General features: G+C 38.5%; 1 protein-coding gene across 9 annotated transcripts; it reads left to right on the top strand.

The window, feature by feature from the left end:
• The first annotated feature begins 3,063 nt into the window (after positions 1-3,063).
• Positions 3,064-19,239, top strand: LOC105923523 (hepatic lectin). Of its 9 annotated transcripts, XM_036145749.1 has the most exons (12): positions 3,064-3,318; positions 3,389-3,452; positions 3,517-3,878; positions 5,012-5,110; positions 5,524-5,562; positions 5,631-5,687; positions 7,222-7,344; positions 9,695-9,772; positions 16,233-16,387; positions 17,662-17,786; positions 17,867-17,977; positions 18,707-19,239. In XM_036145749.1, exons 6-12 carry the CDS (start codon positions 5,660-5,662, stop codon positions 18,828-18,830), a joined length of 744 nt encoding a protein of 247 aa, XP_036001642.1. In that variant the 5' UTR covers positions 3,064-3,318; positions 3,389-3,452; positions 3,517-3,878; positions 5,012-5,110; positions 5,524-5,562; positions 5,631-5,659; the 3' UTR covers positions 18,831-19,239. The 9 variants fall into 9 exon arrangements, with proteins under 9 accessions (XP_036001642.1, XP_036001647.1, XP_036001645.1 ...); XM_036145754.1 differs by lacking the exon at positions 3,517-3,878; XM_036145752.1 differs by lacking the exon at positions 5,524-5,562 and having other exon boundaries at positions 3,814-3,878.
• The last annotated feature ends 508 nt before the right edge of the window (positions 19,240-19,747 follow it).

The following is a 19,747-nucleotide window of genomic DNA, read 5'->3' as shown; positions in this document are numbered from 1 at the left end:
CTGTTGCTTTAGATTTTAGATTAAATTAGCTTGTTCATGCATTACTGATTAAGTGTACAACTCAATGTTTTTACCACTGTTATGCCTAAATTTCCTTATTTTTTTTATCTTATTTAAATATAAAATCAATGTAAATCTTTTGAAAGCACGAAAGTCAGAAAATCTTATTAATTTTTGATTTTTTTGATTTCTACCTTTATTTTTCTATCTTTACGTGGTTCTTTAGTCGTGTTCTTTCAGACAAAACTCCTAAAAATTTAAAAATATCGCTGAAGTAAAAAAGAGAAGCGATATCGCCATGGAAACAAGATAGTTAACTCTGACAGAACTTCCTTTTTTTAAAGGAAATGTCTTCATTATTTCCAGAGAACAGTTTCTGTTTTTTCAGAGATGAACTTAACTCAGGTTGTTGGTTGTTTAGTCATGCCACACACCACGACAGCCAGGCTGTGTTTTCTAATGCATGGGGGCTCATGGCTTTTGAATATTAATTATACCATTACTAACAGGAATATAGAGAAACAAAGTTTTGAAAACTGTTTATAAATCATAGTAAAAATGTAGATCTTTTGAGTAATGAGTTAGGGCACCCCCTTCTTTATTCCTGATCAAAATTACAAACGGGTGCTCCTAAATGTCAGGAGACCGTGATTACAACATCTTTACTCAGCATTTCTGAGGTTTGTCCTGTTTAAACCTCGGTTTAGTTTGGCGTACATGGGAGCTGAAGTATGTTAAAGATCACAATGATACCCAGAGATCAGTCTGAGCTCTTCTGAGAGAAGGTAAGGGATTAAAGGAAAGCTCAAAATATAAATAAAATCGTCTGTTTCTCTGCAGGGAAAATAGTCTCCTAACATTCAAAACCAAGTTAACCCTGAGAGCTGATTGTACGATACTAAAAGAAGCGTAAAAAAAAAAAGGTTAATATGTTCTCAGCAGGGTCGTGCTTCTGTTGACAGGAAAGTTCATGTCTGTCCAATCAGAACCAGACTCCATGAGTTTCATTTTTACGTGAGATCTGCACAGAGGAAACCTTCCATCGCTGAGAAAAACATGAAGGTCAGACTGAAATGTTAGAGCGAACATAGATAAAAATCTGAAGTTTGGATATAACATTCCAGAAGAGAGGACCTTTGAGATAAACATCATGAAGCATTGCTGAGCAAGAGGAAGTGTCATGGTTTGGGGATGCTTTGCTGCAACTGGACCTGGCCAGCTCACCATACTTTAAACCGCCATCAGTTCTATTATCGTGTGTCAGACAATGTTTGAGAAATGTGAGACCATCTGTGAAGCAGAACTAACTTTAAAGTGTAATTCACCACAAAATAAACTTTTTTTGCAGATCATAAGGATGTTACTTTACTGTTGCTGTGCAGTTTTTCTCTACTTTGTGTGAACGCATCTACTTCTGCAATGTGTCTTAAAACCGTCTCACTGCTGCCCTCTTAGGGTTGAATGGTGGCTATTGCAGTTGAATTCCCCTTCTGGTTCAAATGGTTCATGCTTTCGTCACCCAAGCCCTGCATTTGGGTGGTGAGAAATCCTTTTCTGACAGTTCAAACCACCACACGTCGCCCCGGTCAGCAACAGGTCACTGACCGCCGGAGCAAAGAGCAACGCTTAAAAGAAACGTGTCTCTTGGAACCGCCCACTTTGGTGTCTGGGGGCGGGGTTAAACCTTTACCTCAGGTTGAGATATACAGGACTGTCTCAGAAAATTAGAATATTGTGATAAAGTTCTTTATTTTCTGTAATGCAATTAAAAAACATGAAATGTCATACATTCTGGATTCATTACAAATCAACTGAAATATCGCAAGCCTTTTATTGTTTTAATATCGCTGATTATGGCTTACAGCTTAAGAAAACCAAAAATCCTATCTCAAAATATTAGAATGTCGTGAAAAAGTATACTAGTAGGCTATTCAACTAATCACTTGAATCGTCTAATTAACTGGAAACACTGCAGGGTTTCCTGAGCCTTGAAAAACACTCAGCTTGGTTCAGTAAACTAAATCCCAAGTATGGTAGTGGTTAAGAGACGACATCAGATTCTCCCAGTAACTGGTGTACTGACCATGGCATTACTGTCCTTGATTGGCCTGCCAATTCCCCTGACCTGAACCCCATAGAGAATTTGTGGGCTATTGTGAAGAAGAAGCTGAAAGACACCAGAGCCAACAATGCAAATGAGCTAAAGGCCGCTATTGAAGCATCCTGGGCATCCATAACACCTCAGCAATGCCACAGGCTGATTGCCTCCATGCCACGCCGCATTGATGCAGTAATCTGTGCAACCAAGTACTGAGTGCATTAATGGACATTTTCAAATGTTTGATTTTGTTTTGCTGTTATAATTTTTTTTTACTTTGTCTGAGGAAATATTCTAATATTTTGAGATAGGATTTTTTAGTTTTCTTCAGCTGTACGCCATAATCAGCGATATTAAAACAATAAAAGGCTTGCGATATTTCAGTTGATTTGTAATGAATCCAGAATGTATGACATTTCATGTTTTTTAATTGCATTACAGAAAATAAAGAACATATCACAATATTCAAATTTTGAATATTTACAGTCCTGTACTTCAATCTGGGATTGTAAGGTTTAAATCTGAGTTGACAAAGTTCACAGATGGGGTTCCTCAGGGCTCTCGTCTTGGGACATTTTTGTTCACGTTGAACAAAAATGTCGACACCAGCTGAGATTGCACAGTGTGTCAGTTTACTGATGAATACTTTATATTTCTGGGTCACCACATGACCACAGTCCATACAAACCATTGGGTTGGTTCGTCTGCCTCTTTAATAAAGTTGTGGGTCAGAATTCCCTCCACAGTTATACACTAAAGACAGCTCAGCTAGACACAATGACAGTAAAAAAAAAAACATAAAACATGCTAGAAACCCAGGTTTCTGAGGGATTTTAAAGCCTTGTTAGCAGTCTATAAGACATGGACATGAGCCATATTCCTATTGTCTTTCTATAGTGTCCTGTCGGACCGTGTAGCGATAAGAATTGTTGTCCTAATGTCAAAACCAGCCCAACAGATTTTACTTTCACAAGCGAAGCCTTACTGCTTTCGCCGTAGTGCTCCGCTAGATTTATATATGTGTAGCAGCATAAATAGTACGCTGCTACTTTAAGGCCAAATTTGGCTGCTGCATATAAGCAGGTCTCCACCTACCACAAGGCTGCATGCGTTGTGACACTGAACCCAGCTGCTTCTAATTGTGGGTCAAATTGTGCTGGATTCCTTAGTTGCTCCTCCGACTTCTGGATTGACCTGTCCTGTTGTTTGCTGGCAGGAAGGTAAGGGCTAATGTGGCTCAGTATTGTCCACACCAGTTGAACAAAGCCTTCATTTAGCATTTTGTTGCAGCTGCACTGCGAAGGTGGAATTGGGGATTTGTTTACCTGGCAGCGTGGTAATTCACCAGTCACAGGTACGCAGCTACTGCAGATTATGGTGCTAATCAGAACATGTATTAATAATCTATTTTGTTTTAGCCATCTGATGAGCCTCTGACCAGCTTTCAACGTGGATTGACACTCGTTGCTGTTTTGCCTAGAAAGAAATGTTTTAAAAAGATTTATCTGAACTTTCTCCTGCTGTCAGGGGCATCTGTGGCACAATTAATGGGATGCAGTGCAATATTGTAGTGCCATTGTATCACTGTTTCTTATGTGGTTTAATCTTGTTTCATTTAGGGACTGAGGCTTCTGTGGTGGCGGTGGTGACCCCTGGTGGCGGTGTTTCTGATGTGTGTTTTGGAGCTCCCTTTCCTTGTTTGCTGTGTTTTGTAGTGTCCAGGGTGGTCCCATTTCTTCACTAGATGTTGCCCCTCTTCTCACCACCTTCCTTTCCATTGGTAAGCCTCGGTTCCCAATTTAAACATTTGTATATTTTATTTTTACAATGCATCCAACCTAACCATTCAAGTTTAGGTTACTGTTAAATTAAAACCATGTAAGTTTAATAAAACTTTGTGCAAATTTCTATATCGTGTCTCCTTTCCAGCAGAACTTGCCTGTGTCTGCATTATTTTCCTGGAGTTATTCCAGGTGGCGTTGTTGATCTTCCATATTATAAACTTTAACATTTGTGTTACCAAAAAATAAAAGAAAATCCACCCTCAGGTTGCCACATATGGAAGTAGCCTTATTGTAATTTATGCAGGGAATATTTCATGTTATATGGACACTAAAACAAGAAGGGAGAAGAGGGAAAAAAGGAGAAAAGGCTTCTACACCTGCAGAGAGAGATATAAAGAACAGCAGAACCAGCTGATAAAGTATTACAGGTACAAACAAACAACACCTTGATACCATCAATTACAGGATTAATTAATACGACATGTAGAAAGGGACAGCTGAAGATAATAACAGGGGTTTATGGCTAGAAGTGAGTCTGTAAGCACCTGTAGGTGTTCCTGAAAGTGATCTTGTGTCTGTGAGGTTTATCCATGAGACAAATGTTCAGTACATGAGCCTATATTCCTCTCAGACATATTTATCAGGTTTAAACTATGTAGAGTCTTCATAGATTAGTTTTGAAGGGTCTACACTGTAGGTGATCAGAGACCTCTTCCCTCTGTGTTCCTGGGCCGAGAACTAGAACAGTGGAGGCAGCCGTTAATGTTTGTTCTCCCCAGCTGAGGAACATGCGGCCTAAAAACCAGAGAAAGACAGAAACTGCTGGCTCCTTTAAATCAGGACTGAAAACATTACTATTTACAGCATCACAGGACACAATTAAAGCACAAACTTCTTGAGATGGAGAGAGAACAGCACTAAACGACCACAAGAGGGCAGACCCTTTCCATTTCTTTAATGAATAAATGTGACTTTCTGAACAATATTTTGAATCAAATATAAATAGAACAAGATGGCATTCATAAGACTAGTGTCACATAATTAATCAGTTTTTCTCAAAATAAACTTAATTATGAGGAAGCAGACAGTAGATGAAGCATCCTCCTCCTCCTCCTCTTCGTCCTTTAAGCTCAACAGGAAGTTTCTTCGACACAAAGCTGTGAAACATGAAGGTGACGGACGAATCTTCCATCTGAAAGGTCCACAGAGGAGAGAGGAACCGCTGATGGTGAGTTTAGATGAGTTTAGTCCAACAAATACTCAAAGAGGAGGAGTTGTATCTACTGCTTTTTTTTTACATCTGTCAAATTCAAACAGAAAACATGGAATTTAATCTTTAAATATGAAAATACACCAGCTTTTCATCACAAACAGTTAATTGTGTCAAAGCCTGTTGGTTTAATATTTGTAAGTTTGACGTTTTGATGCACTGATTCTCATTTCTCTGAATAAAGACGTCTAACCGTGTAAATATGTCCAGTTTTGGATCAAGTTAATAAAAAAAAATATTTTTTTATTCAATTATTAGGTCAGCATATACGTTTTTCTTTACATGCAAATCTGTAAATTAAATTTCCTTTTCAGTTTTTATTGATCACCTCTAAAAGTTCCTCATTTGTTGGACGTTTTGTTCTGTTTTAGACATTTGAGACGTTGCGGTCCTGTACAGACAAGAACCTGGTAAAGATTTAGTTCCAATAAAACTATTTCTTGCCACCACAGGTCTGATCTGTGTGTGTTTTTCATAGAGTTGTCTCTAGTGTGCCGTGTCCCCATCATGAGACGTCCAGCGAGCTGTGAAGAAGGTAAGAAGATGAACATGGTGGAAAATCAGCAGAGAGGTGATGAAGAAGCTGCAGAGCTGAGTGGTCATCATCAGAGAGCGGGCGGACTGGACACAAACCGCTTCCTACAGACATTTACCGTCTGAACTGGAGGAAGCAGCTTTAGCTGTAGATCGATAAATTATCGTTTGCGACGTAGATAAAGGCTACTAAGAAAAAATAATAATTTGAGCGTTTAAAAAATGGGGGAAACATGAAGGTAGAAGCGAGTCAGGAAGTGGTTTTAGTGGTTTTCTGGGACCAATGACGTCTGATAAACATCCTGTGTCACCAGCTCAGGGCTCTGGGGGCTGATTTTTAGACCCTGTTGTTCTAATAGGGAACAAAACCCACATTTTCATACATTTTGAATAGTTTTATTCCCAGCATCCAGACAGGCCTGGTATCATCGTGCTGGACTCCAGTTTAAGGTTCATCACATGTTTACTGTTCCCCGCCAACCTTCACAGCGCAGACAGAGTCCTGAGGTCCACACATAACATCCCCCACCTACTGCTGAATCTACTTAATGCTGCACACAAGATCTGTGGAGATAATCTCTGTTTGAAGGTCAAAGCTGCACAGATGACTGTTCAGTTTATATTTTCATTAATTATCCATGTAAAACATGTCTAATTTAGATTAAATGTTCTTTTATTCATCAAAAAACCCTCCCTCGGCCTTCATTGATCTATATTGTGCAAGATTGATTTAGCAGATAGTTTTTGATTTAAACATGTTCATTGAGGAAGAGACAATGATTTTAAGGTTTGTTACAAACCAGAGTTCAGGTTGATTAATCCTGTAAACTCTTCATCTCTAATCTGCAGGAAAATCTACCTTTAGAATTTAGCACTGCTCAGATTATTTTATTAATTATTTTTCCAGAATAATTTTTATGCATCCAGTTTGTCCCAATGAATCTGGACAATGGCGCCCCCTGGCGGCGCCATTACACTGGCCAGTGTAAATTGTATTAGCATCAGTTTAAGCATTTCCTACCATCATGCACAGGCAGCCGCTCTTCCTGACCTTCTATAGCACTTTTATTTTTGTCTGCCAGTATCTACATTGCCCTACTAATTGTTTTGTTTTTCAATAAATGGATAAATTTACACCTTATTCCTAATATAATTACACAATGAAAAAGGAATTGTTGTTCAACTAAAAATGTTAACTGTGCTGTTATTGGTCTATGCACATTAGATCAGATCAGATATCAGATCAGATATACTTTAATAATCCCAGACGGAAATTACTGATCATTAGTAACATTAAAACTCAAACAATAAACCAAAAGATATTAGTAGGTATTTACTAAAGTCTTTAAGTACGTTTTCGACAGGCGGCTTTACTACAACATTGGAATAAAATCCTGAAATTATAACTTTCAGTTTCAGTGTGCCACCCCAACACTTTAATAGTTAAACCACTATTAAAGTTTTCCCAGTGGTTTTCCTCTGAATGGGATTCTGTCTGCAGGTTTTGATCTGGTTCTCCTCTAAATGCTCCTCAGGTGAAGCTGCTGGTTCTCACCATGAGAACCCATCCAGAACCTCCAAGGTGCCTCCAGTGAAAGTGGTTCTGCTGGTTCTGGGCTCTCTGCTGGCTGCTGCTCTGGTCGTCATCTGCAGACTCTGTGAGTTCATCCTGTTAATTCATTCTTTAAAAAAACTTTCACACAGACGTTGGTTATCATCCTGTGATGAAATTATCTAATATAGTTTGACTTATTCAACACTGGGACTGTTAGGGTGATTAGATACGGTCACAACTTACAGTGACGGTGAAAAGTTAAGCCTTTAAGGTTAATCACTAAAAGCATTATTTATACTCAGCCAGACCTCCATAAAAAGTTAAAAAGTAAAACAACTGGACTTCTATTCTGAAGCTTCATAGTAGGAGACCAGTTGTTTTATATTTTTTCCTTTTTTTTTTTTTTTTTTTTTTGGATCGATCATGACCTGGATGACTGAGAATCTTCACCAACACATCAGCCGGACTTTAAATTAATAAAGTGAGAATGCTATTCCACATTCTCACTTATTAAGTTCCTTCAGGTCTTGATTATTATTCCGTACGTTTTTCAGCATCTAACTACTCCTGCATACTTCAACCGATTTTAAACAATTTTCGTATCAAAACGTTCAGCTCGTTCACGACATTACTGCTATGTCTTTTGGTAATAACTTTTATAATATTTAAAATATTTAACTTTTTGTGATTTGTTTTTTTTTTTTTTTTGCTCTCATTGAAATTGAATGGAGAATCCTTCAAATTCTTCAAATTTATCAGCTTTTTGACAGCTTACTGCTTCAGCCTACTTTCAGCTAGAAATGCCATTCAACTTTTAAAATGTTCAAATAACCTTCAGCTATCTTCAGCTACTTCAGCTTTTTAATATCTTTTACCATTTTCATACAGTACCTCCTTAAAATAATTTTGCATTTTCATAAAATTCAAAAAAATGAATGCGTTGCTATGGTTGCTAGGGAGTTCATTTAGAGTGGCCACTCTACCGTTCCTATAGATTTTCCTTCACTGAACAACTTCTTCTCACTCGCTCAATTTTCAGTCTATTCACATAAATTATACATCAAAACGTAGGAATTTTTGTCTGGATTCTGGAAATGTAATCCTCATTGATGTAGCATTTATAGATTTTTCGCAAATCACCCCAGAGCACCACAAAGCCGGAAGGCTCTCCATTGATTTTCTATGGAGGTGCGATGAAAAATCACACCTGACATTCCCAAGCGACACGTGTTTTTGCATCGTCGCTACTCCTAAACCGTTTTATGTACAGGCATGAGACTTTCACACTTTCAAAGTGATGCCATTTTATTCCAATTAGAGCTCTTCTGACCATAAGTCTCTGCCTGCAGTAGACGGACACCTGCAGGCGTGAGTGAGTTTCCATGACAACAGCACTCAGCAGGCCAGAGGTTACTGCAGGTCAGGACAGGCTGCCTTTGCTTAGAATGATTCCGTCAGCGTCTAACTACTCCCGCATACTTTAACCGATTTCAACAATTTTGGTGTCAAAACGTTCAGCTCATTCTCGGCATGCCTGCTATGACTCATGGTTATGCTAACTTTTACACTTTTTAAAATATTTCACTTTTTGTGCGTTTTTTTTTTTTTTTTTTTTTTTTTTTTTTTGCTGTTCCCATTGAAATCAATGCAAATTGCTTCAAATTCCTTTACATTCCTTCAAATTCTTCACATTCTTCCTATAATTCCAATTCTTCTAATTGTTCTTAATCTTCAAATTCTTCAAATTTTTTCAAATTCATTCAAATGTTTTCAAATTCATTCAAATTTTTTCAAATTCATTCAAATTTTTTCAAATTCATTCAAATTTTTTCAAATTCATTCAAATTTTTTCAAATTCTTCAAATTCTTTGAAAATTTTCAAATTTCTTCAAATTCTTCAATTTTTTTCAAATTCTCCAAATTTCTTAAAATGTTTTAAATTCTTCAAATATTTCAAATTCTTCAAATTTCTTAAAATTTTTCAAATTCTTCAAAGTTTTCAAATTCATTCAAATTCTTCTATTTCTTCCAATTCTTCAAATTTTTCAAATTATTCAAATTTCTTCAACTTCTTATTTTTTCAAATTCTTCAAGTCTGATTTCAATGTTTTCTGCATCTTCTGCTCAATCATTCTGCAGATTAGCATTCTCACTTGCTGTTACGCAGGAACAGCTTTTTCTAGTTAGATTTAGCATTTTAACATTTAATTTAAAGCTGCAAATCAGAAGAAATGTTTTACATTTCTAGAAACACCTAAAATGATTTTGTACATGATTCTGGAAAAAGTCATTTTTATTTCACTTCACTAATTCACGCTTCTTTATATTAATATTGATATCGGCATGGCTGAAATCCTAAAACATCTAATTAACATTTCAGTTTCTAACACATAAAAACATTTCTATTAAGATACATTTTTTTGCTGAACTCGTTTTCTTTTATTTTTCATCAGCAACTCACATTGTGCAAATAAAGGCGAACCTGCAGAGTCTCACAGAGGAGAACAACGCCCTGAGGAGAAAACTTCCAGGTAGAACATTTTACACTCAATGTAAAATGGAGAAGATTTTATTCTCCACAGCCGTGAATCCAGATTTATTAACGAGAGAAATTATTCTTCGTTATACTAAGGTTAGCATGCAGAAAGTTTGTATTTTTTTTATTTTTTTTACAAAGGATATGCATGTTAAAGTGACTTAGAGGCTGAAAAGCGCAGTGTCTTCTTTAAAAACATGGCCCATGGTGCAGAAGCTGCATGTTGCATTAAAAGATCCCTGATAATTCGAGAGTTTGAACCTGCAAAGAACTTCTAAGAGGTTTAATGTTCAACTGCAACATCTGAAGAGTCACGTCTTTATGAAACGATTTCTTCTTTATCTCCTTCTAACGCTTAATGCTCATGAATCGTGTTTCAATATTTTATGTAAATTAGGCTTTAATTTCTGGAAGTGCTACACTGCACTGTTTAAGTTCTCCCAGTCAGTAGTTCAGTTTAAAGGAGCTATAAGTAAGATATTTACTGTAAAATCAACCTAAATTATTCAAATTTTTTTACCCAGGATGGTAGTAACGTTCCCTAGAAACAATCGTTCCTCTCCATCAACAATGTCTTAGTCACGTTTTTCTCCTTTCAAACCTGGAGGGACGGGCCAGAACTACTTAGATTTAGACTGCAGCGCACATTTTTACCGGCTTTCAATACCAGTACATGTACGGAGAATTAGTACTTAACCGATTTGAGTTATTGGGAAATAGCTGCGACTGAAATTAAGTACATCTTGGCTTTTATTTGTGTTATTTTTTTGGTATTTAATTGCAAATACTATAGTTTGAATTATTTTGTTATGAAACTTAGTTTTACTGATTGTTTTTTATCCTTTATATGCCTGTAAATGGCCTTTGGTCCGCTGTGGTTGTTGTAAATGTGCTAAATACATAAAAAAAAACATACTTAATTAGAGTCGCTCTTTTTTTTTTCAAATTTACTTTTTATTGAAAAAGCATATTGTACATTACAAATTACATTGTATACATTTACTGTATGCTTGCTCTTTCACATATTTTCATTTTTAAATAGTTAAGAACATCAGTGAACATTGTGGGGAGCAGAAACATTGCAGTCACATGACATTTCACTGGGATTTTTACATAAAGTCTGTATGAGTAGGCTTCACATATTCTGTCCATTTAGACCAAAAAGCGTAAAAAGCATCCAGTTTCACTTTGATGAGGAAAGAGATTTTTTCCATTGTGTAGATCTCTTTGACAATATTGATCCAGTCATCGACCGTTGGGCAGTCAGGCTTCAGCCATTTCCTTGTGACTGCTTTCTTACTAGCTGCCAACAAAATGTACAAAAGTTTTCTGCTATAATTACTGAAGTTGTCCACCTCTATTCTACCTAAGTACAAGCATTCAAATGACAAGGGAAAAACAATAGAGAATACATTCTGTAAATGGTAGTGAATCTCTGACCAATATTCTTGTATGATCGCACATTCCCAAAAAATATGGAAATGGTTGGCACCTTCACTGTTACATCTCCAACAAGCATCACTCGTCCCTTGGTATTTTTTCTGTGCTGGTGTAATGAAAAACCTCATGATATTCTTCCAACAGAATTCACGCCAGACATTTGATCCAGTTGTAGCCCATTGTATTTCACATATATGTTCCCAACCCTCCTCTGTGATTACGAAACCACCTTCCCTTTCCCACTTTTCTTTCACATAATATGTGCTCTCCACTTCACACCCAAGGATGCTTTTGTATAGTTTAGAAACTATTTTTGATGGGGACATTGATTTTATTATTGATAAGAAAGTATGAAAAAAGCCTTGATTAATTGAGTGCATGTCGATATTTTTATTGAAATAGCTTCTTACTTGAAGATATCTAAAGAAGTCATCAGTATCTAATCCATGTTTTCTTTTTAAATTATCAAAAGATTGGAATGCCCCCTTGTGGACAAGGGAGTTGTAGTCAGTTATTCCTTTGGAAACCCATAGTTTGAATCTTTTGTCAGATTTATTAGGGGCAAAGTCGGTGTCATAAGCACACCATCTTAAAATTTTGGAGGCCTGTTCTAAGTGACAAAGTTTTATAGTTTCATTCCATATTTTAATCATAACGTTTAATAGGTGGTTTTCCTGAATATCAATGTTACTCTGTAGTTTAGTATCCACCATTAAGGCTTTCAAAGGTATTCCATTAATTACTTTTTTCTCTAGATCTTTCCAGCCTGCTGTGTAAACTGGAGAGCACATACATACAAGAGGTCTTAACTGTGCAGCATAAAAATACTTCCGTAAACATGGCAAGTTCCTACCCCCCTTATTTTTCGGTAACTGTAATGTTTTATACTTGATTCTAGGTTTTTTACCCTTCCAAATATATCTGGATATAATTTTATCCCATTCATCAAATTGTTTTTGTGGAATATAGAATGGAAGGCATTGGAATAGATAAAGCATTTGTGGGAGGAGAGTCATTCTAACTGAGTCAATTCTTGAGTGCAAATCAAGAAATGGTAATGAACCCCATCTTTGTAGGTCAGATTGCAATTTAACATTCAGAGGTCCATAATTAACATCAATCATTTTATTAAAATCTTTGTGTAAAACCATACCCAGATATTTGATTGATTCGGCTTCCCATTTCCATTTGTAGCTATTTTTAATATTCTGTGGAGGATTGTAATTTAAAGTTAAAACTTGAGTCTTACTAACATTAATTTTGTATCCTGAGAATGTACCATATTCTTCAATCATTTTGATAGTTAAAGGTAATGTTTGGGTTGGATGTGTAATGGTCAGCAGTAGATCGTCTGCAAACAGGGCAAGCTTTTGCTCCTGTCCCAGGATTGTTACACCTTTTATATTCTGGTTTTCCCTTATCCATTGAGCGAGCGGTTCTATATACAAGGCAAAAAGGAGAGCAGACATATTGCAGCCTTGTCTTGATCCTCTTTCGAGGGCGATTGACTCCGTGAGGTCTCCGTTGATTTTTATCCTAGCTGTAGGTTTAGAATATAGTCCTGAAATTGTCTCAATTATTGATCGATGAAAGCCAAATTTATTTAGTACTTTGTATAAGAAGATCCACCTCACGGAGTCAAAAGCTTTTTCTGCATCTAAGCTAATTACTAGGGTTTCTTGTTTTTGTTGATTAACCTGTTGCATTATATTTAACACTCTTCTTATACTGTCCTGTGTTTGTCTTTGTTTAATGAACCCTGTTTGGTCTTTGTGTATTATTATTGGTAAGATCGCTTCCAGTCGCCGTGAAATTATGGATGTGAATAGTTTGTAATCAATATTTAGAATACTGATAGGCCGAAAGCTGCCGCACTCCAATCTATCTTTTCCCTCTTTTGGTATGAGAGAAATTATTGCTTCATTCCATGATGTTGGAGTAGTTTTCTTTTCAAGCACCCAGTTGAAGGTTTTGAGTAAAACTGGAGTGAGATGACTCTCCATTGTTTTGTACCACTCTGGGCCATATCCATCCGCTCCCGCCATTTTGCCCCTTTTTAGTTTTGTGATTGCCAAATGAATTTCTTCTGTGGTAACTGCAGCAAGAAGCTTCTTATTTTGTTCTTCTGTCACTATTGGTAAGTTTAACTTTTCCAGGAAGTTATCTATGTCACCCTCATTATTTATGACTGATTGTGAGTAAAGATTTGTATAGTATTTTTGGAAGCAACGTTGTATTTGTTTGTGTTCGGTCTCTATTTTATCATTTTGGGGGTTCCTAATTTTGTAAATTGTTCTCTCTGCTTGTTGTTTCCTTAGTTTGTAAGAGAGGAGTTTTAAGGATTTTCCACCCGTTTCATAGTATTGTTGTTTCATAAAGATTAATTTCTTTTGTATTGTTAAGGTTTCAATCTCATTTATTTCTTTTTTCAGTTCATCAATTTCAATTTTGATCTCTTTTTTCATATTTTTAGAATGTTCCTGTTGGAGTTTTAATATCTTCTCCTCTAAGCTTGTTAATTTGAGTTGGTTGATTTTCTTTAGGTAAGAGGAGATGCTTATTATTCTTCCTCTCATTACTGCTTTTAATGTGTCCCAAAGGGTTCCTGGGGACACCTCACCTTTATCGTTATGATTAAGGTAGTCTTTAATCTCTTCAGTAAGCTTTTGTTTAGCATTTTGATTATTTAAAATGTTATTATTTAATCTCCAAAGTGTACATTTCTTCCTTGGCAGATAAACATTCATGGCGACTGGATTGTGATCTGAGATTGTACATGGTCCAATTTCACAATCCTTCACATTTAATAAGTCATTTTTGAACATAAATATATAGTCTAACCTTGAGTAGACGTTATGAGGGTGTGAGTAATGAGTATATTCTCTCTTGGTTGGATTATTTTCCCTCCACACGTCTGCTAAACCAGTCTCTTCCATTAGTTGTAGGATCTTTTTTCCTATTTTCCTAGAATCGCCCCTACCAGTGGAAGAGTCCAGCGAGATTTTTAATGGGACGTTAATGTCCCCGGCACATATCAATATCCCTAGACTTTTTGTTGAAATTAGTTCAAATATGTGTTTATAGAAGGATAAGTCACTGTTTGGAGGAATATATACATTTAATAAGGTTGTAAGAGTACCTTCGATTTTTCCTGTTATCATGTCGTATCTACCTTCTTTATCTTTTAATTCAGAGATGTGTTCGTAGTTCAGTGCTCCAGATATCAGGGTCGCCACTCCTCTCCTCCGTCCTGAACTATGAGATGAATAGAAGACATGTTTATATCCCATTTTTTTCAGTTTTACATGTTCATCGTCTGGGAGATGCGTTTCTTGTAAAAAAGCAATTTCTGTTTTATCTCTTTTGAGTTTTGACAATATCTTCCATCTTTTAACTGGATTATGCAAGCCATTAATATTAAGTGTAGTTATCTGTATATGTTTGTTATGCATTTGGTCTTAGTTTCACATTGGTTGTGACATTTTGTTCCCCACATAAACATCAAACTTAGAACATAAGTGGAACATTCACACTGAAAATAAACAAAAAACATGGTAAACTTCCAAGGTAGGGGTCCTTGAGGTGGACCCTTTTGGGCCTCTAAAGGCGGTGTCCTCATGTGTCCGTTCGAGGGGCCTTCATTGGCTGTGGCCTGTGCCATAAGGGAGTTGGATCCCGAAGAACCACCATCTTGTATTTCACACCAGTATATTATTATAACTTGAACTTACATTTTGTCGATGAAAATAACAGTTTCTCAAAGAAAAGTGGTGCAGGAGACCTCAATCTTCAGTGGGTGTAGCTGCCGTCCTCCTGAAGGCTCTCAGTTTCTCTCTGTATCCGGGGTCTGGTGCTGGATGATGTGGGTTGGGTCTGGACCCTCCTGTCACCCTGCTCCAGGTCAGCTGCTTCAGTTGTTCCAGGATGGTTTCCGATGACTTGATTATTTTAACTTGAAAACCTCGTTTGGTCATGTCTTCACTTGCCTCTTTCGCCGTGTCATAGATTCTGATCCCTTCTGCATATTTAACTTTCAGTCTGGCAGGGAAAAGTGTTTGGAACTTGATTTGGTTGTCTTTCAGTATCTTGCGTATCTCAGCATATTCTTTTCTTTTTTTGATGATGAGAGGTGGATAGTCGTTGTCAAGTGTTATTTGTTTGCCTTTCCAGGTAAAGCCTTTCTGTTGCCACGCTTTGAGGAGTATGAGCTCTTTAGTCTTGAAGCTCAGAAACTTGACAATGATGGAGCGTGGTGGGGCTCCACTCGGGGGGACAGGGCCAAGAGAGCGGTGGGCACGCTCGATGTTTATCTCCACATCAGCGCTCAGCTTTAACCCCTCACGTAACATTGCCTCGACGAATGCACTCACGCTGGGGTAATCTTGTTCCGTGGTCTCTGGCACGTTATAAATTCTGACATTCTCTCTTCTAGTTCTGCTTTCCAGATTTGTCAACTTGTCCACTAACCCCGTGTGGAGCTGCAAAAGTCCGGTCAATGCATCCTCTACGTTCTGTAATCTCTCTTCTGCTTTTTCAATTCTCTCCTCAGCTTCCTCCATTCGGTTATTAGCTTTAGCAATATCTTCTTTCAGACTTCCAAGTTTCTCATTAGTTTCCTGTCGGAATGCTCTCAGCTCTTGTAAGAGAGTGTCAAGTGCCGTTGAATCTGCCATTGCATGCGTTTCTGCGCTCGCTTGTTGTTGTTAGCCTGTTAGCACTGCTGTCCGCACTGGTTAGCTTGTTAGCATTAGTTCGCGTTAGCACTTTTCCAAAGTTAGTACGGCTATTTCGACGCACTTTCAAACCTGGTATTCGGCGTATTTCTCTTCCCCTCGTTGTTATATAGAGGCGTGGATGTGGATTTCTTTGGTTTAGAGGGGGTTTGTTGTTAAATCGTTTGGTTCTGTCGGGAGCTCCCTCACAGTGCGGCCGTCATGGTGGTGTTCCAACCGGAAGTCCTAGAGTCGCTCTTTGTCTGGTTGGGTTCAGGATCTCCGTGTTAAAACCTGTTGCAGGGGCTGAAGACGAGGCATTCTGTGAGGACGGCTGGGTCCGTTTTGACGGGACGTGTTATTACTTTTCCACCAACCGGCTTTCCTGGGAGGAGAGCAGGAAGAGCTGCAGGGAGGCAGGAGCAGAGCTGGTTACGGTCGACACCAGAGAGGAGCAGGTCTGAAGCACCTTGTCCTTCCTGATAGAATATTCACTGCTCAGGAAAATTAAAGCAACATTTCTTATTGAAAAGATAAAATCCTGCTGGATATCCAGACGTATAAAGAATTGGGGACATGTTAGGAACACCACAGCGTTTTAGGAAAACAAATATCATCGGAGGAAGTGAAACTGAACCACTGAGGTACCAGGCTGGTCCAGTTTGCAGCAGCAGCAGTTTTTATGTCCCCAACATGTTTGCATGCGTGGCTGAAAATGTCGGGGCTCCTCATGGGAGGAGAAATGGTGTCCTGGAGTTTCTCCTCCTCCCAGATCCTGACCGGGGCATCACTGAGCTCTGCAGGATTCTAGCAGAGGAGCAGATAGACATAGACAAACTTTATTGTCATTTTGTGTCCACAGAGTGCATACAAAATGAGATTTTGTTGCCTACAGCTTAAGACAATGTAATGAGATTGCAATTGAAATAAAATAACATTACAATGTAAAGTGCAGCAGTGAAAAGAATGTAACAATGCAGGAGAAAAGCAGTTTTTAACAAAAGTGTGCAGAACAATGTTCAACCTTTTTTGTAATGCAAAGATAATGGTGCAAAAAGGCATCAATTTGAAAAGTTCAATGTTGGCAGTGCAAGATATTAATAGTGCAAAAAGGCAGTAAACATTCAGTTCTGTGCTGTGATGCAGAGTTCAGTTTAGAGTTCATCAGTCTGATGGCAGCGGGGAAAAAGCTGCAGAACCTGGTGGACCTGCAGCGGATGCTGGAAGCCTTTTCTCAGAGGGCAGCAGGGAGAACAGTCCTGCAGATACCGGTCCTGCTCATGGGTTTGGGCGCTCTGAAGGCCCGGTCCAGCTCTCCTGGAGTCTTCTCCATGTTCTTGACTCAGACCCAGCAAACCTTCTGGCCCGTACTGATGAGCCATCCCGGTGGAGTTGGACTGTCTCTGTAGGGTCCAGGTATCTCCTCATGGTACCAGCAGGAACACGGACCCTGTTCAGATGCTGGACTACTGACCAGGGCCTCTACCTGCAGAAGCATTCCTGCTTTTGGGCTCGTCTCACTGTTGCTCCTTTAGTGGACCTGTTTCATCAACACCAGAACAGCCGACCGGACCAGAACAATGGTCCAGGAGTTAAACTCAATCCATGTTATACTCTGATGAAAATGCGCTCCTTTAATTCTTTTGAGCAGTGTTTATATTGTGCATCTATTGACCTATTTAATCCAACCAGGAGAAGAAACAAAGACCGATTTTAACGATTTTCTCTCCAGTATTTCCTGAGGAGCGTCCTGAACAGGAAAATGAAGACCTTCAACGACATGTTCTGGATCGGCCTGACGGACTCGCTGGAGGAGGGGAGATGGATTTGGGTCGACGGCTCGGATCTCAGCGAAAGGTCGGACCTCTCGTGAGAAGACTTTTAGAACCATGAGGGTTTGAGGTTTTACTGACCCGGTTCGGTTCTGCACCCTGCAGTTTGCAGTTCTGGAGCCAAAAGGAGCCGGACAACTGGACTGAGGAGAACCCTGCAGGAGAAGACTGTGTGAGGATGGGGATGGAGGGAGGAGGAGTACCGATGAAAAACTGGTACGACAACGACTGCACCTCCACTCAGAAGAGAATCTGTGAGAAAAAACTCCAACGCCTGAAAAAGAAATAAAACAAAAAAAAAAAATACAAAAAAAATGAAACACAAAGAAAGAAAACAAAGAAAGAACAAACATAAATATTTTAGTTTAATCTTTAACTAAAGATTTAACTAAAATATTTGTATGGGTTGTTTTTTTTTTTTGGTTTTTTTTGCGAGAAATAAAGATGATTATTATTCAGGACATCCGTGTCGACCCACTGTACTCAATGACCAGCAGGTCTTTAGTTAAACCTTTAACTAAGTATGTAACATGAATTAAAAAAAAGCCTATTTTATTGTCACCTATGATGGATAAACTTTATAACAAACTAAGTTATTTAGTGAGAGAAGCACCAGTCAGTTCCATGAAGAGCTTTTTAACCCTCAGAGACGCTCGAACACCTTTAGTCTGATTTTTGGCTGTTTTGGTGCCTTCAGATTGGCTCATATTGTGCATTTTGTGGTGAGGTCATTAATTTTGTGAATGAAGGCAGCAGGTGTCGGACCTGCTGGTCATTGAGTACAGTGGGTCGACACGGATGTCCTGAATAATAATCATCTTTATTTCTCATTGCAACATACATTCCAGAGTGATTAGTCCTCTGCAGTTAACCCAACCCTCAGGGAGCACTGCAGCACCCAGGGACGATTCTTGGTTCAATATAATGTTGGTCCACCCTCTGCAGCTTCAACTCTTCTGGAAAGGCGGTCCAAAAGGTTCTGGAGAGTGTTTATGGACCATTTGTGAGGTCAGACACTGATGTTGGACAACAAGGCCTGGCTCTCAGTCTCCGCTCTAATCCATCCTGAGGTGTTCTACGGGGTTGAGGTCAGGACTCTGCAGGCCAGTCACAGGTCATCCCTGCGCTGCTGCCTTGTTGGTGGTTGATGTCAACGTGAAGCTTTGTAGATAAACCACAAAGGACACGCCCCTCATAGCATCTCGGTCAGGACGAATGCATGGCGCAGCGCTCCATTCGCAAAAGGGTTAAGATGCTGCAGAAGTAGAGGAAATAGAGTGCTAAAAGCAGATCGTGTTACTCAGAATCACTGAAGATTTTATTGTTTTTTTTCACTTTTTACATAAAGTGGAAATGTTGGGAATATTTTCTCTAGAGATGTACCGATCCATTTTATTCCGATCCAGTCCGATACCGATATCTGGGCTAAGTGTATCACCCGATACTGATCCAATACTACTGTTGAATGAATAAAGTGTGTGAAGTTATTAGGCTTGAAATAAACATTGTTAAAAAAGTTCTGCATGTTCTTTAGCATTGTGCTTTTGGAGCTGCTTATGGTTTTGAATTAACCAAACTTATCACCCTCCTCACAACTTACACATTGCAGATGCTGCATGTTGCTGCGTGTTGCAGTCGGCGCATCAAGTCTGAAATGTTGCCAAATAGCAGACTTGGCTCGGTCCGGCACTTGCTCCATGTCGCTCTTTGTTAGCTCACCGTTAGCTGATCTGTGTAACCACCATTGCTCTAAGGGACCAGAAGTTTTAACAGAATGTTTTCCACGGCAGAGGTCATATAAGGACAACTGGACTTTCGTTGAACTTAGCTGATACAATCTTGGCCCTGTATTTCAAAACTGGAGACCCTCCTGATGATTGTGATTAATGTTTGGCTGTTTCCTGTTTTTCACAGTAGAACAGTTGGATAAAGATTATTTAATGAAAGGTAACAGCTGTTGGGGTACGTGACTTATCACACACACAC

Source organism: Fundulus heteroclitus, chromosome 13, assembly GCF_011125445.2.
Source record: "Fundulus heteroclitus isolate FHET01 chromosome 13, MU-UCD_Fhet_4.1, whole genome shotgun sequence".
Lineage (NCBI taxonomy): Eukaryota > Metazoa > Chordata > Actinopteri > Cyprinodontiformes > Fundulidae > Fundulus > Fundulus heteroclitus.
Note: the sequence above shows the minus strand (reverse complement) of the source record. Positions and strands in the feature narration are given on the sequence as shown.